Below are 17,987 nucleotides of genomic sequence, written 5' to 3'. Positions count from 1 at the left end.
GCTTCCCACATAAAAAGATCTGCACCTAAATCTTCCTGTGTGCAACCCAAAAGGGAGTGTAGCGATGGGAAGAACAGAAGCATTTACAAAAGATGCATGTGATGTTACAGAATTCTGGCGATCTGCACCCAACTTTTTCGCCAGGATTTCCATCAGGTTTCAGTGTGTATCAGTCTTGGCTTCCAAAGTTGGGCATGTAAATCCCTGCTGGATGCTACTCATCCTGGATGCCCTTTCTAGGTTAGTGATGAGCACTGATTTTTTTTTTTTTTTTCATGGTGCCTGTTTTTCAGTGCCATGTCCTCAGTCCGGTCCTGAATATGAAGCCAGTAGTAGCTCAGGAAGTGGGATTCAGTGCCACAAATAGGTTAAGGCTAATGATTTGTTTAATGCATGATTTTTGATGCTCTGTCTTGTCCTCAAGCTGGAAATATACATGTTTTGAATGCAAATAAATTTATTTATAGCTCAAGAGCAGTTGAAAATCTCTGATTGCCATAAGTTCATCTCTGTGGATGCAGTGGGGGGCTTGAGCACGTCCAGTACTTAAGCAACACCTTCACATGGGCTGATATTGAAAATGAGTTATTTGTTCACCGGCATGTATTTTAAAAAGTTATTCATGTAAAATCAAGCTATTTAAATCACCAAAAGACCAGATTTTATATTGGTCAGTTTAGGAGAGGGGCGGAGGTGCCATCACCATACATGATCTATTTAGTGGTGCTATTCAGCTGCTATATGTATGTTACCCATTTAATTTAAGACTGCTATATATATATGAAACTTGAGGGCCTGAAATTTTAAAGTCCTATGTCTGTCTTTTCTGATTTTAAAATGAGGGCCCGCTGAAAAGTTCTCAGCCCAAACAAGAAGAGAATGATGTGGAGCCATGAAACTTACAAGTTATTCCTCGCTTTTCATTTCAGTGATATAAGATGAAATGAAGAATATCAAGAAAAGCGTGGACTAACTTGTAAGTTTCATGGCTCCACATCATTCTCTTCTTGTTTGGGCTGAGAACTTTTCAGCGACCCCTCGTATAAACTGTATGATATATGTTTATACTCCATTGAAGGAGTAGGTTAGTGCAGTGGCCTGAGAACCTGGGGAACTGAGTTTCATTCCAGTTGCAGCTCCTTGTGACTCTGGGTAAGTCACTTAACCCTAGGTCCAATAACTCTCTCAAACTTATCATGAACACAAATTCACTGAACACTTTTCTGCATCAATGATATGGTTATATATATTATATATATTTGTGTTGACTAATACAACTTGGGATAATTTATTTAGATTAGATACTATAACTTGTATACCACAAATTATATTGAGGGGAGAGCCAAGGACTGGCGGGCTGGCGGGGATACAGTGACATTCTAACACAATCAAAAACTACCCTACCTGCAGCTAAGTAGCTTGATTTGTCTGCAGTTCTAACTTTTAAGTTTAAGTTTGAGCAATTTTGCGGGTAGGAGGGGGATTACCGGTAAGAGCCGATGAAGAATTATTCCCTTTCCAGTGCGGTTGAAACAATTAGCACCGCACGGGGTTCTGAGGCTCTCCCCTCAATACAATTTGTGGTATACATGTTATAACCATATCATTGATGCAGAAAAGTGTTCAGTGAATTTGATAAGTTTCTGAAACAATTTTGAGAGAGTTATTGGACCTAGAATTTGATGGTTTCTTTCTCATTCTTGTACAAGGGGTTTTTTGGTAAGTCACTTAACCCCCCATTGCTTCAGATACAAAATAAGTACCCTGTATGTAATATGTAATCCACTTTGATTGTAACCACAGAAAGTTAGTATATCAAGTCTCTTTCTCTTTCCCCAAACCACTGAGGATAAGTTGCATTGATGAACAATATATTAAATGTCTTGAAATCTATGGAATAATAGGAATCCCTTTCTATTTGATTTTCTTATTTGCAAAGGATGAAGGAGTTGAATCAGATGACCTGAAAAAGGATCTCCCTTTAATGCCTCCACCTCCAGACTCCAGCAGCATGAAGCTGACTCTCAAAGAGATCTGGTTCAGTTTTGCAGCTCCCACCAATGTGCGCTCTCATGCTTTTTCTAGGTAGGGATATCAAACAATTTGATTCAGGCTTGAGGAAGGCGCTTGGTTTTATTGTCTTTTTCTCTGCTTATTTATCCAATATTTTAAGCTATATTCTCATTGGAATTTTCAATAATTTTTTTTATTTGCTAGAAGCTTGCATCTCACTGGTACAGGTCTAGTAGATTTATCAAATATGAACAGTCTGAGAACAAGCAGCAAAATTAATATTCTAAATTAAAATACAACAATGAGTATCAACTAGTCTTCACTTATAGGGTTTGTTCAAACAAGGCTGAGGTTGTATCATAGGAGAGGGGTTCTGGCTGACCAGTGGAGACCCACCAGTCTCCCAGTTCTGGACTTCCCACAGTACTGCCGGGTACTTGTGACCTAGATTGACCACGGTCAGAAACAGAGTGCTTGGCTTAATGGGACCTTTGGTTTGACTCAATATGGCATTTTCTGTTCCCATTTAGACCTTTTTATAATACTACTTATGTTTCAGTTCTGGACCAGTTCTACACAGTGTCTTCAAAAGTGGGCTGCCCTGGTCACTCTATTTTTAATCCTTTCTGATTTCCTTCCTTTTAATCAGAATTTTATCTAGTTTAGCACTTTAGAGCCCATCCCCAAGCTTCAGATTCTACTTCTGTGTTGTATTTCTGGGGTGAAATGAAAGCGTTTAAGTAGAAGATGTCTACTGAGAGGGATCATCTTTAATTGCTTGATAATTTTCTTTGTTTGCCTTAGACGGCTGAATCTTCTGAGTACTGCAACTCCTGCTGTTGGGGCATGGCTTGTCCCCATTGATCAAGTGAAATCATCTCTAAACAAGTTGGAGACAGAGGGAACTCTGCGCATTTGTGCAGTTATGGGTTGCATATTGACTGAAGCCTTAGAGGTAAGTTATGAGTGTGCCCGCTCTTCAAAACACTGATTTTCCTTGACTTTTTAAAAAATCCTTTGTTCTTTTCTTTATGGCCTTTAATCCTAAATCTCATTTCTGATCTGATGAAGAAGGGGGTTACCTTCGAAAGCTAATCATAAACTACACTAAGTTAGTCCAATAAAAAAATATATTTTTTTTCCTTCATGTTTTTGTTTTATTTCTACATATTACCTTGAAGAGTGGACTAACACAGCCACCACACCATAAATCTCATTTGTAATTGTGGTCTAGATTTGTCAAAGGTTTCATTATAGGTTAATACTTATATGGTTTGGTGGCATTTTTCCTCTTTCAGCTGTTTTAAGGAAATAAAGCTTGGGCAAAGATGTATTAATTTTATCAGTGGTAGCATAATGACTTGTAGAATAGGAAGAACCTTCTAAAAAATAGGTCTGAAATGATAACATAACCACTGAAACTCCGCCCCCCTGTGACATCACAGGGGTGGGCAGGTTAAAGGCAGGAGGGCAGTGCTGTAGTTCATTGTATTTAAACTATTCTTGACGTTGAATACGGAAAGAGTCCCCTTAGACTGGAAAACAGCTAATGTCATCCCACTTCACAAAAAGGGCTGCAGGACAGAGGCTGTGAATTACAGACCGGTGAGTCTCACATCCATAGTGAGTAAACTCATGGAAACACTAATTAAACATAAATTAGATACGATCCTGGACAAGGAGAATCTACGGGATCCCCACCAACATGGATTTACCAAGGGAAGGTCCTGCCAATCCAATCTAATTAGCTTCTTTGACTGGGTAACAAGAAAGCTGGATGAGGGGGAGTCCCTAGACGTCGTGTACTTAGACTTCAGTAAAGATGGGATTAGGAGAAATATTAACTGCATGGATCAATGATTGGCTAAGCGGTAGACTTCAGAGAGTGGTAGTAAACGGTACCCTCTCCAAAACGTCGGAGGTGACCAGTGGAGTGCCGTAGGGCTCGGTCTTGGGCCCGATCCTTTTCAACATATTCGTAGGAGACCTGACTCAAGGGCTTAAAGGTAAAATAACATTATTCGCCGATGACGCCAAACTATGCAACATACTAAGTAAAAGCACTTTGCCCGACAGTATGACCCAGGACCTACTTCTGTTGAAACATTGATCATCGACTTGGCAGCTAGGCTTCAATGCTAAAAAATGTAAGGTCATGCACCTTTGCAGCAGAAATCCGTGCAGAACTTACACACTAAATGGTGAGACCTTAGCTAGGACAAAAGTAGAACGTGAGTTAGGGGTGATCATTAGTGAAGACATGAAAACTGGCAATCATGTGGAGAAGGCTTCATCCAAGGCTAGACAAATGATGGGTTGTATCTGTAGAAGTTTTGTCAACCAGAAGGCTGAAGTCATCATGCTGTTGTACAGATCTGGAATATTGTGTACAATTCTGAAGACCACATTACCAAAAAGATGTACTGAGAGTTGAGTCGGTTCAACGAATGGCCACCAGGATGGTCTCAGGGCTCAAGGATCTCCTGTATGAGGAAAGGCTGAATAGAATGCAGCTATACTCACTCGAGAAACGTAGAGAGAGAGGAGACATGATTGAGACGTTTAAATATATCATGGACCGTATCGAGATGGAAGATGATATCTTCTTTCTTAAAGGACCCTCAGCCACAAGAGGGCATCTGCTGAAAATCAGGGGCGGGAAATTTCATGGCGACACCAGGAAGTATTTCTTCACCGAAAGGGTAGTTGATCATTGGAATTAACTTTCACTTCAGGTGATTAAGGCCAGCAGCGTGCCAGATTTTAAAAGTAAATGGGATACACATGTGGATCTCTAGGGGGGTAGAATCAAGGGGGTGTGGGTCATTAGAGTGGGCAGACTAGATGGGTTATGGCCCTTTTCTGCCGTCATTTTCTATGTTTCTATGTTGCTTATAACAAACTATATAGCTTTTTAAAGTCAGGTTTGTTCTAATCTATGAATTTATATCTGCTAATCAATTGTTTAAATTTTCAGTCTAAATTTACTACCTCAAATGGTTTTTCTAGATTAGGTAGATTTTTAGTCAGTGATAGCTATGTAACTGGATTGGATTCACACTAGTTTTAAATTTCTATTTTAAACTCCATTCAGTTTTTATACTATTCAAAATGTATTTTGTTAAAATTATTTTACTATTACTATTTTTAGATAGACTCAAGAATGTTAATACTCTACCCTTAGAGTTATTGTCGGTAGATAACTCGCCACGCAAAGCTTCTTACTCTGAGCAACAGGAGATTTCTATTTTACCCAATTATGGAGAGTCCTTTCTACTTCCTATAAAAATTCACACAACCTCTTTTAGGTATTCTAAGATTTTCCTTAAAAGAGAGCATAAGAACATAAGAACATAAGCAGTGCCTCTGCCGGTCAGACCATAGGTCCATCCTGCCCAGCAGTCCGCTCCCGCGGCGGCCCAAACAGGTCACGACCTGTCTGAATCACTAGAAGGGGCTCCCTTGCCACCTTGGTATCTCGTTTAAGTCCTGCCTTCCTATCGAAGTCCTAGCCCTCCAGTCTTGCACATGCACGACCTGGTTGGTTTATACTCATTACCTGGTTAACATTCTATACTTGTGTTACATCCCAGCTCCTCCCTCAGTATCCCACGATCCCTTTATCCGTCAGGAATCTGTCCAATCCCTGTTTGAATCCTTGGACCGTACTCTGCTTGATCACTTCCTCTGGTAGTGCATTCCAAGTGTCCACGACCCTCTGGGTGAAAAAAAACTTCCTTGCATTTGTTTTGAACCTATCTCCCTTCAGTTTCTCAGAGCGTGTACTGAGAACAATTAAAATTTCCTCACTAAAGGAGTCAACTAGTATGAACTGCGCTTATGTTAACGCATGATCAATTAGAGGTAAAGCTCAAATTATTAAGGATTGGATCACAGATCAAAATTTAACTTGTGTATTTATTTCTGAAACCTGGCTTATTGCTAATGATGATCCTGTCATTAATGATTTACTTCCGGCGCACTATAAAATTGTTCCTCTTAGTCGAAAGGACAAAAGAGGTGGTGGTATTGCCATTATATTACAAGAGAATTTTAATTTTAAAGTACAGGACTCACTGACCAAATCAAATCTGGAAATTATTTCCTATATCCTCAATAGAATAGACCTACAAGACTCTTTAAACTGCATCTTGTTTTATACGCCACCAGGATCATGGGTCCAAGTTAAGGAGCATTTTTATGAATTTGTTTTTAATAATTCACTTACCACTCCACAGTGTTTATTATTGGGAGATATTAATTTACATTTAGAGGTTGAATCTGATCAGAATGTTGCTGATCTGACATTTTTATCTTCTTTGGATTTTTCTTTTCCACAACCATCACAAACTCATGTAGGAGGTCATCAATTGGGCTTAGTATCATTAGTGACCAAGTCGGGGTCAATTCCTTTAATTTCATTAAAAGAGGGCAGATTGGTTATATTTAGAGTGGCAATTAATGTCCCCATTAAGACTGTTTCATGTGTTCAGTATCAGATTACCCAGTTATGTAAAGGACAATAGTATTTTATTTGACACCTGGAAAACTTTGAAATTTATTAACAAATTAACAGATATTCCAGTGGAGGAATCCACTTATCAATCCTTATAGCTAAACTCCAAGATTCAAATTGGCAAGCCTGGGATCTTCTGGAAGCAATGGATGCAGGCAGGTATACGTAGACTAGATGATGATACATCAGATGGGAAAATGCTTGATTTTTTCACGACTGCAACAAACATTTGGTATTGCAAAGTCTCAAAATTATAAGTGGTTGCAGTTGAAGCAAGACATTCACAAGGGGTTCCCTGATTGGCGAAATCTAAAAAATCATTATAGCTTGCAGGTCCTTTCCTTCCAGACAGATTTTTTAGGACATCAGGCTGCCCGATGGTATAAATTAATAACTGAATTCTTGAATTAAAAACCAAAATCTAGTTTCAGAGATATTTGGAGCATTGAGATAAAGCAGTATATTTCTGCATCTCGATGGCCCCGAATTTGGACTTGGAGGATGAGATGTACAGCATTAGCATCTGTGAGACAAATATGTTTTTTTCTGTTACATAGATCTTTTAGGACCCCAGTTAGGTTACACAGGTTAGACAGTTCTAAATCTAATAGATCCTGGCACTGTCATCTAGATATTGGGACACTGGATCATCTGTTGTTCTGTTGTCCTTTGATACTTAATTTTTGGAGGTCAATATGGGGTAAGATTAACAACATATTGGAATCATCAATTCCACTGACATATGAGGCAATCGTATGTGGAACGTTATTACATGTTAAACCCCCTATGGATCGATATAAATGCCGTCTTTTCCTTATCATGACCGGGATAGCCATGCAGATGGTAACCCGAAATTGGAAGAATTACGATCGTATAAATTTCCCTTTCTGGTGGGCAAATCTTTGCTCCAGCTATAGATATGAAAGGATGAATGCTGATAGTTTGGGGCACGGTAATATATTTAAATTGGTTTTGGCCCCGTTGACATCTTATATTACCTCACTATAGTAGGTCTTTGATTGTGAGTCAGTTTTTGTTTATTTTTGTACACATCCGTTGGGGGGGGTTATTTCTGTTCTAATTTAATCTTTGAATATTTACATTTGGGATGGGTGGGAGGATATTATTAATTCGAATAGGGTAAGATTATTGGGAAAATCTATGATTCAGTGTTTTATTGAATAATCATTGGGTGGGTGGGTAGGAGAAAATGGTTGGTTATATATATTTGTAAATTGAATGTGCTTTATTGACTTATTATATGTGATATATTTGTGTATTGCACTATTGAAGCTTGGAAAATCAATAAAGAATTATAAAGAAAAAAGAGGGCAGATGGCTGCCAATACTTTGGTCAGACCATTTTATTTATTATTTTTCTTTGAGATGGACTAAGAAATTCAACATCATACCTAAGTAGCAAAAATCAGAAATTTCTGTCAGAAAACCACCTAATGCAACTGAATTTTGGCAGAGGGCTGAATTATTACCAGATGGCAATATTCATAATTTTCCATTGGATTGGAAAAAATTTTGTAATAACATCCTAGACGAAACTGCCCCTAAACATGCTATAAAAAAACGAGCTGATGACACAAAAAATGGTATGACATAGAATTACTAGAGATGAAGCGTACTGTGCGTTGTTTTGAAAGCTTTATATTGGAAAGTATTTGGTGGCTGTCCTTCAACTCATTAGAATCCAAAGTGGCCCCAGCTTAAAATTAATGAAGGCCAGTGTCCTATGGCGTGACTAGCCAGATCATGACCCAAAATGGGTGTCTGGCCTAAGAGTCTAACCTATTGAAAGGTTATCTGGTATCAGAAAAAGGGTTGCTCAACTCTGATCAGGAAGTTTTCTAAATTGTATCATGTTGTTTGCTTGCAACAGATGGTTAGGGGAGAGTTCCATCAACCCTCCTGGGCCTTGCTTTGTGTGAACCTACGCCTGCCCAAGACCATGGGCAAGACCATAGCTGGATACCAATGAGATCCTTTCCCCCCCTAATGGGCAGGGTTAAGGCATACCTTCAACTGCTGATGCCAAGACTTTTCAAATGTCCACCCCTGGGAGCCCCCAAAATTGTAGGGCTGTCTATGCCACTAATCCTAACATATCTTTAAAACATAGTAACATAGTAAATGACGGCAGATAAGGACCTAAATGGTCCATCCAGTCTTCCCATTAGTTATACCCATTAAAAAGGCTAGCAGAGGGTAAAGGCTTTGTATAATGTGATATAAAACACTATAACGGATGAGCAGTAGATAAGTTTGATTGGATTCATAGACATCGCAGAAGACTTACACAGTAAAACAGCACAATACCAAAGAAAGTGATTTCAAGGAGATGTTTCCCCTTCACTGGGTGCTTAGATGAATTACACAGGGCTCATCACAATCCTGCTGGCATCAGCCTCCCTGGGGGGTTTCCTCTCAGTGGTCTTGTTTTGTAGCTCTTTCCAGCCTCATAATGTAGAATGATTTATAAAAAAATTTGTAGGCATTGCCTCTATTTTAATAATAATACCTAATCTAGATGAGAATTAAAGTTTGGTGGCTTTATATCAATTTGCCAAGTTTCAAATAAAAAGAGTGATGTCTGGTAAGTAGATACTAATATGTATTTTTTTTAAAAATTTCAGAATAAAAGTGCCCACTTTCCATTGAGAAGCAAGTATAACAGACTTACAAAGCAGGCTCGTTACATCCAGGAAAACCCTTCCTGCTTGCTGTGCAACCTGCTTCATCACTACCTGTATCATGCAAATTACTCTGTCATTGAAGAGGCCACCTTGGTAAGTTAAACAGTCTATCTAGAAGGGCTTATTTGCAATAGGAAATATTTTTTTGGGTTTGTAAAACACTAGTGTGTGCACTTTTCATATATAAGAATGCTAAATTAGCAGGAGTTACACCTTTCATTTGTTTCATTCCTTTTTCTAGTTTATACTTATCATGATAATTGTAGAATTCACATTCATACATATGTGATGGATTTAGCTACATTTTCACACCATGATTCTCTGACTTCTCACATTTTTTGGTTGGTTTTTTTCATTTGCACTTTAAATGTAATATTGGTTTAAAATTTATGACATTTTAAACCCGCTTAAATCTAAAATAAGTCCAAAAATAAGTGCAGCCGGCAATTTTTCATCCTGTTCTTTAACAGGCGTGATAAAATGAGAACAAAATCAGCCTTATGGATTGAAGGAAAATGTCCTTGTGACCTGTGCACTAGTCTTTCTCTTCAAGATCAATCAAAACCAGACCTGGCCTTCAGGATTGATCCAAAATAAAAAAATTCACCTACCTGAATCTATTGCATATTTTTTGTATATTGGATGCTGTAAAAAATATAATTGCATTTTATTTGATCAACAAACTTGCGGTTTGTTTAAAGTGTGTCTCTTCTTTTATAGAGTGATGGACTGCCTGCATTAGTAACTTTGAAGAAAGGCCTAGTTGCACTAGCTAGGCAGTGGATGAAGTTCATTGTGGTAACACCAACCTTTAAAGGTGTTAGTCTGATTAGGCCAGCTCAGCAAGTGAAATCCAACATCATTTTGAAACCAGAAGATGAAGACGGACATGGATTAGACAATGGAGGGGCTTTGCAAAGTGATACCAGCGCTGATGGAGCAGAATTTGAATTTGATGCAGGTATTTCTCATTTAGCAATCCTAACAAACCTTCTTTCTGGGTGCTTTGGTTTAATGTGAAGAGAGGCTTCCTGCATTGCACAAATGCATGGGTGTTTGTCCCCCTCCTTATTACTTGATGTAGAGCCAGATTACTAAAAAGAGACATTAGATCATTTTACTTTTCAATGGCAAATTTTTATTGCTTCAAGGTATCTTACCAGAAACAAATTGGAGAAAACCAAAAAAGAAAGCATTACAAACAATTCCATCTAAACAACAAAATGAAAACCATGAATAATGTTTCCTTAGATGGCCACAAGTGAGGAAAGGATCAGCCAAAAAGAAAAAAAAAAACTTATTCAAAGGAACTAACCACAAAAGATACATTACTCATATGATTAGCGACACATTCCAGAATGATCTTGCTCTACATAAACTCTTTCAACTGAGATACACTTCTCCCTCCGTATCCACTGTGGTTAGGGGCAGAGCCAGCCCATGAATATTAAAAAACTGCGAATAATATTCAGGCTGGTTCTGTCCCTAAGCCCCATTTCCCCCTGGCTATTTTAAGCCCCCCCTTAAGCCTTACCTGGTGGTCTAGCGGGTTTTTGGGCATGAGCGATCTTCCCATGCTCCTGACAGGAAATGGCTGCCTTGAGCTCCCGTCGTGTCTCTAGACTACAATGGGAGCTCAAGGCAGTCATTTCCTGTCTATTGCCCAGAAATATTAAAGAAAATACAATTTAAACATGAACATATAAGGAGAGTGATGTTGGGCAGACTGGATGGACTGTTCAGGTCTCTATCTGCTGTCATTTACTATAATAAGTAGGTCCATCAAGCCCAGTATCTTGATTCTAACAGTGGTCAACCCAGGTCAGAAGTACCTTGCAAGATCCCAAGGGAGTCAAACAGATTTTATGCTGCTTATCCTAGGAATAAGCAGTGAATTTCCCCAAGTCCATCTTAATAATGACTTATGAACTAGTTTTAGGAAATTATCCAAACCTGCTAAATTAACTGCTTTCACCACATTTTCCATTAATGAATTTCAGAGTTTAATTACACACTGAGTAAAATTTTTTCCGGTTTATTTTAAACCTACTACTTAGTAGTTTCACTGCCTGCCTCTAGTCCTAGTATTTTTGGAAAGTATAAACAAGCGATTCACATCTACCTGTTTCACTCCACTCATTTGGGCTTGAGATTATCTTCAGATTTGAAAGTTGGTTATTATAAACCTATTTCAAAAATATGTATTATGATTTAATTTTGAATTACTGTGTTATTGTATAATTCTAATTTGTTTATTATATATTTTTACTAATAGAAATCATTTTGAGCTTTTTGGCATTGATGGTACATACATTTTTGTATTAGTATTGGTCATTTATCCTTAGACAAGCAGGCAGCATATTATCCCAGGACAAGTAGGCAGGTATTCTCACATATAGGTGATGTCATCCGACGGAACCCCGATGCGGACGCCTTCAAGCAGATTTGCTTGTAGAAACTAGAAGTTTAGAGTCGCCCGCACCGCGCATGCGCGAGTGCCTTCCCGCCCAGTGCACAGGGCGCGTCTCCTCAGTTCTTAGTTTTCCGCGGAGCCGAGAAGTCCGTCTTTTTGGCTCTCTCCGGTAACTTCGTCGTTCGTGCCTTCTCTCAAGGTGGTTTGTGTTTTATTTTCTCACGAATCGCTGTGTTACTTGTTTTTTCTTTCTTTAAAAAAAAAAAAAAAAAAAATTTATTTCCATCCATTCGTCCGGTACATGCCGCTCGGCCGCAGCCCGCGGGCTTCGACTTTGTGACGGCTGTATTTTCGTCTATGCCCCGGCCTGTTACCGGTTTTAAACGGTGTAGCAAGTGCAAGCGCACAGTATCTCTTACGGACCCTCATAGATGCTGTCTCAAATGCCTTGGGCCAAAACATCATCCTACCTCGTGCCTGCCTTGCCAAACATTTAAGCTTCGTGCTTTTAAGCGTCGTTGTGTTCTGGTGGATCACCTCTTCGACATGGAGTCTTCTGCTCTCTCGGCATCGAAGGTGTCTTCGGCATCGGCCCCAGTCGACGCCTCTCCTTCTACTGCTTCCACCTCAAGCCTCATCAGACCTTCATCTTTTGGAGTGGCTCTTGCTTCGACGTCCTCGGCTGCCATATCTTCTCCTGTCTCCTCAGGTCAGATAGCTCAGCACTCGGTTCCACCAGTGGTGATTAAAGTTTCGAAGCCTTCCAAGTCGAAACACTCTCATCCCACTGTGCGAGATCCTCCAGCCAAGGCAGGTGGGCCAGTTTCAGACGCGGTACCCTCCTTGCTGGCTATCCCTCAGCCCTCTTTGGAGGAGCAGATTCTTAAGGTCCTCACTACTACGGGGCCTACACTGCTCACTCTACTTCAGCCTGGGCATACAGAAGTCTCCTGCGAGGTCGAGCCACCTGTGCCCTGGTCTGATCCTCCACACTCGATGCAGGGAGCAGAGTCTCTGCGAGTGTCTGGTCGGGCTTCCAAGCACGAAACGCATAGAGCAGAGTCTGTGCGAGTGCATTGACAGGATACCTCCCATACTACCAAGGGAGTCCAGTCTTCGAAGTTGCTTCAGGGCTCCTCCACGCCTATTGATCTTCGATCTACTGCGTCCGAGGCCACCTCTGCTCGATCTTCGAGATCCAGCTCGAGACACACTTCTCGACATCATTCGAGGCCTTCTTCGAGGCATTCTTCGAGACATCATGCCTCCCAGCCTCGGTCTTCTCCGGCCTCGACCAGACCTCCAACTCCTCGTTCCAAGAATCCGATGCCGGCTCTCGAGGATATCCCGATGTCCAGTGCCTCATCCAAATGTCCAGGTTCCTTCGTCCCATGGTTTCCCGCCAAGGCCTCCTCTTCTTCGACTCCAGCTGCCTCGAAATCCTCAAGCCCTTCTCGAAGCCATGCAACTGCAGACCAGCTATCCTTCTCTTCTTTTTTGAGACAGATGGCTGGAGACTTGAGCGTTCCACTAGACACTGGCTCTAAGTACTCTAAAGAATACCTCAAGGTCATTCACCTCCCTCAACCTCCGGCTGAGTCTCTCAAGCTGCCACTACACAAGCTTCTTGATCAGACTTTTACTAGATGCATGGAGACTCCCTTTTCCATTCCAGCAGTTCCAGGAAAGTTGTATGCCAGATATAAAATGGTGCATCATAAAGGTTTTGACAATTCCCAGTTGTCACATCAATCCTTGCTAGTGGAATCATCGTTAAAGAGATATCCCTCGAGAGTCTATGCCACCGTTCCTCCTGGCCGAGAGGGAAAGACCATGGATAAATTTGGACGTCGCATTTACTAAAATGCTATGATGCCTTCGAGGGTCCTCAATTATAATTTTTATTTTATCACTTATTTTGAGTTTCTTTTGTCCCTTCTGCCAAAATTTGTGGGTTACTTGGATGATAGCATGCATTTCGAATTTCAAGAAGTCATTGCTTCTTTTTCTCAGCTGCATATCCATCGTCTACAGTCATCTTATGATGCTTTTGAGCTCTCTGCCCGAGCAGTGGCTTGCTCTGTGGCCATGCGTCGTCTAGCCTGGCTTCGCACCATCGACATGGACTCTAATAATAACTTTATTTATTTATTTTTTTCTTTATTTTTTTTCTATACCGCCATAGTCAGGCGACTTCTAGGCGGTTTACATTGTAAGAAGGCTGGACATTCAGCGAATAACAAAAGGTCTTAATACAGTACAATAAGACAACTTACAATACCGTACCATGAGTCTAAATACAATACAATACAATACAATACATTACAATGAGTCTAAATACAATACAATACAATGAGTCTAAGTACAATACCATACAATGGGTCTAAATACAAACAATAATCTAAGAGGGAAACTTACGTATTAATTGGAGTTCTATGGTTAGTGAGTACCTGAATACTTTAGTACTTACATGTTGATTGGGGTTCTATGGGTAGAGAATACCTGAATACATGAGAGGAGCTTCTTGAGAGGAAGAAAAAGGCGTTTACAGGGGGGAAGTCCTAGTGAGTGAGGGGACAGTTTTAGTCAATGAATTTGGTGAACAGGGCGGTTTTAATTGATTTTCGGAATGCATCTCTGGCATCTCAATGGACTCAGGTTTGCGATTCTCTTTCTCGCCACATCTCAGTCACTCCTTCATTGAAGCAGTCTCTCCATTGGTGGATGCTCTCTTCCAATCTCTTCAGAGGCTTGCTTTTTCACATGCCACCTCATCGGAAGGTCCTCACGACCAACTCGTCGACTTACGCTTGAGGCGCTCATCTCGATGGTCTCCGTACTGAAGGCCTCTGGACCAGTACGGATCGTCAGTGTCATATCAATCAGTTGGAACTCAGAGCGATCCTCAAAGCTCTCAATGCTTTTCAACATCTCCTTCACGACACAGTAAGTCTCGTCCGCAGGACAACCAAGTCGCCATGTATTATGTCAACAAACAGGGAGGGACGGGATCTGCCTCCCTCTGCCAAGAAGCTCTGGAAGTTTGGGACTGGGCAATCCATCACAACACCTTCCTCAAAGCTGTCTACATTCAAGGGGCTCAGAATTGCTTGGCGGACAACTTGAGTTGTCTTCTGCAAGCTCACGAATGGACTCTCCATTCCTCATCTCTTCATCACATTTTCTCACAGTGGGAAACGCTTCAGATAGACCTCTTTGCAGCTCCCCACAACTACAAACTGCCTCAGTTCTGCTCCAGGATATACTCTCCTCACCACCTCGAGGCAGATGCTTTTCTTCTGGAATGGACGAATCTTTTCCTCTATGCATTTCCTCCATTCCCTCTCATTCTCAAGACTCTAGTCAAATTGAAGAACGATCATGCCACCATGATTCTAATCGCTCCTCGGTGGCCGAGACAACCATGGTACTCCCTTCTACTTCAACTCAGCAGCAGGGAGCCATATCTTCTACCAGTTTTTCCTTCTCTGCTTACGCAGCGTCAAGGTTCTCTGCTTCATCCCAACCTGCAGTCTCTACACCTGACAGCCTGGTACCTCTCAACATAGCCCCTCTTCAGTTTTCTCAATCTGTCAGAGATGTTTTAGAAGCTTCTAGAAAGCTTACTACTAGACAATGCTATCACCAAAAATGGACTAGATTTTCTACATGTTGTTTTGCTCATCATAAGGAGCCTCAGCATTCCTCATTATCTTCTGTTTTGGACTATCTTTTGCACTTATCCGATTCTGGCCTCAAGTCTACATCCATACGTGTCCATCTCAGTGCAATTGCGGCTTTTCATTAGCCTATTGAAGGGAAACCCCTCTCTGCTCATCCGGTGGTTTCCAGATTCATGAAAGGGCTTTTCAATGTCAAACCTCCTCTCAAACCGCCTCCTGTGGTTTGGGACCTCAATGTTGTCCTTTCTCAACTCATGAAGCCTCCCTTTGAACCAATTGACAAGGCTCATTTAAAGTATCTCACTTGGAAAGTGGTGTTTCTCATTGCCCTCACTTCTGCTCGATGAGTCAGTGAGCTACATGCTTTGGTTACTGATCCACCATTCACTGTGTTCCATCATGACAAGGTGGTTCTTCAAACTCATTTGAAATTCCTATCTAAAGTGGTCTCAGAATTTCATCTCAACCAATCCATCGTACTTCCAGTGTTTTTTCCAAAGCCTCATTCTCACCCTGGAGAATCTGCTCTTCATACTCTGGACTGTAAACATGCTTCGGCCTTCTACTTGGAACGCACCAAACCACACAGAACTGCTCCTCAACTTTTTGTTTCTTTTGATCCAAATAAGTTGGGGCATCCAATTTCTAAACGCACCATCTCTAATTGGATGGCGGCTTGTATCTCTTTCTGCTATGCCCAGGCTGGCTTATCCCTTCACAGTAAAGTCACAGCCCATAAAGTCAGAGCAATGGCAGCTTCTGGAGCTTTCCTCAGATCGACACCGATTGAGGAGATTTGCAAGGCTGCTACTTGGTCCTCGGTTCATACCTTCACTTCTCACTATTGTCTGGATAGTCTGGCCACTATTGTCTGGATAGTTTGGCCAAACAGTATTGCAAAATTTATTCTCCTAAGTTGCTAACACTCCCACCATCCCATTCTGGTTAGCTTGGAGGTCACCCATATGTGAGAATACCTGCCTGCTTGTCCTGGGATAAAGCACAGTTACTTACCGTAACAGGTGTTATCCAGGGACTTCAGGCAGCTGTTCTCACAACCCACCCACCTCCCCTGGTTGGCTTCATTGCTAGCTATCTGAACTGAGGAGACGCGCCCTGTGCACTGGGCGGGAAGGCACTCGCGCATGCGCGGTGCGGGCGACTCGAAACTTCTAGTTTCTTCAAGCAAGTCTGTTTGGAGGTGTCCGAATCGGGGCTCCGTCGGATGACGTCACCCATATGTGAGAATAGCTGCCTGCTGTCTCTGGATAACACCTGTTACGGTAAGTAACTGTGCTTTCTCACATGTGGGTGACGTCATCCACGGAGCCCCAGTACAGACAGTGAAAAGTGTAGTGTCACTTTAAGCTTTAGCAAGCTTTTAGACTGCCTGCACTGTTCCTGCAGGAGTGCCTTCCTGCCCGACGCCAGCTTGCAAGGTTGTTAATTCTAAGCCCAAGTGAAGAATCCAACTAGGGGAGGTGGGCGGGTTGTGAAAATATCTGCCTGCTGTCCCTGGATAACACCTGTTACAGTAAGTAACTGTGCTTTATCCTTAGACAAGCAGGCAGCATATTCTCACATGTGGGACGCCTTAGCTCCAATAAAAGGGATGGAGGGAGAGTTGGGTTCCAAGAACTCAGAAAAATCAGAGTTGCCTCATAAAAAAATTTAGATCAAATGTCTGATGCAAGATGGAGGGAAGGAACTTCATTGGCAAAATGAAGAAAGGAAGCCCATGTTCTACGTGAGGTAAATAGAGAATTCCAAGAAACCCCAGAAGTATGGAGGTTGAAAAATAGTAAACGACCTCCTAGAGGCAGTTGAATCTAAATAAATATGTGATGAAGAAGGCAGAAAAGATTCAAGAACCAAATAAGAGAGGCTACTGGCTAATGCACCTATATGGGTCCGTACTACACAAATGTGGATAGTGTTTTATGTTTTTGGATAAATAAAAAGAAGATTTGGAACATTGTTTGGTTTCCACAGTCTTGTTTTGTTTGGTTTTGCCATTGTTCACTGTGGATTCTTGGGTCATCCTCTTTTTTTGGTTTTCATTGGCCTATATGGAGCAGTCCTGAGTAGATACGAATGAAAAAGGGAAAGGAATTTCATTATCAAATAAAAGCAGGATTTTTTTTTTTTTTTTTAAAGAATAGCTTTAGAGGATAAAAAATGAGGAATTATCATAGAGAAGCCGATGCTATGGAGCATAAAATCAGAACAACATAGTGGCTTAATGTGTAGAAAAACAGCCTCCTGATAAAAATACCGTGTTTCCCCGAAAATAAGCCCTAGCATGATTTTCAGGGTAGGTCTTAATATAAGCCCTACCCCCGAAAACAAGCCCTAGTCGCCAGTGGCAGCAGCAGCGATTCTTCCCCCCCTCCCCAATGGCGGTGCTGCTGCTGGTTGCACTATTTCCATTGCTCCCAGCGCTGTGTGCGAGCGGCAAGCGATGATGACTGGACTGAACTTCCAGAGGTGTCAGAGCTGCTGGACTTGAACCCCGCCTGTCGGCAGTGGCTCATAAAGGTAGTGAACGGCGGTGCTGAGCCAGTGTCTGGTGCACTTTGCTCGGCCACTCCGTCTTTGTTAGGGCTGTTGGACCCAGTTCCAGGAACTGAACCGCCTGCTCAACAACATCTCATTGG

The 17,987-nt window shown here is 41.4% G+C and overlaps 1 protein-coding gene across 9 annotated transcripts in view; it reads left to right on the top strand.

Annotated features, from left to right (window-relative positions):
• The window catches only part of KIAA1109 (KIAA1109 ortholog), a 908,505-nt gene that overhangs the window by 411,253 nt on the left and 479,265 nt on the right, over positions 1 to 17,987 (top strand). For all 9 annotated transcript variants that reach the window (XM_033938537.1, XM_033938601.1, XM_033938589.1 and 6 more), the window contains exons 37-40: positions 1,940 to 2,085; positions 2,818 to 2,968; positions 9,175 to 9,327; positions 9,955 to 10,195. In XM_033938537.1, the coding sequence (XP_033794428.1) occupies positions 1,940 to 2,085; positions 2,818 to 2,968; positions 9,175 to 9,327; positions 9,955 to 10,195 (691 nt within the window). The remainder of the gene's footprint in view (positions 1 to 1,939; positions 2,086 to 2,817; positions 2,969 to 9,174; positions 9,328 to 9,954; positions 10,196 to 17,987) is intronic.

The sequence above is a fragment of the Geotrypetes seraphini genome, chromosome 1 (assembly GCF_902459505.1).
Source record: "Geotrypetes seraphini chromosome 1, aGeoSer1.1, whole genome shotgun sequence".
NCBI lineage: Eukaryota > Metazoa > Chordata > Amphibia > Gymnophiona > Dermophiidae > Geotrypetes > Geotrypetes seraphini.
Note: the sequence above shows the minus strand (reverse complement) of the source record. Positions and strands in the feature narration are given on the sequence as shown.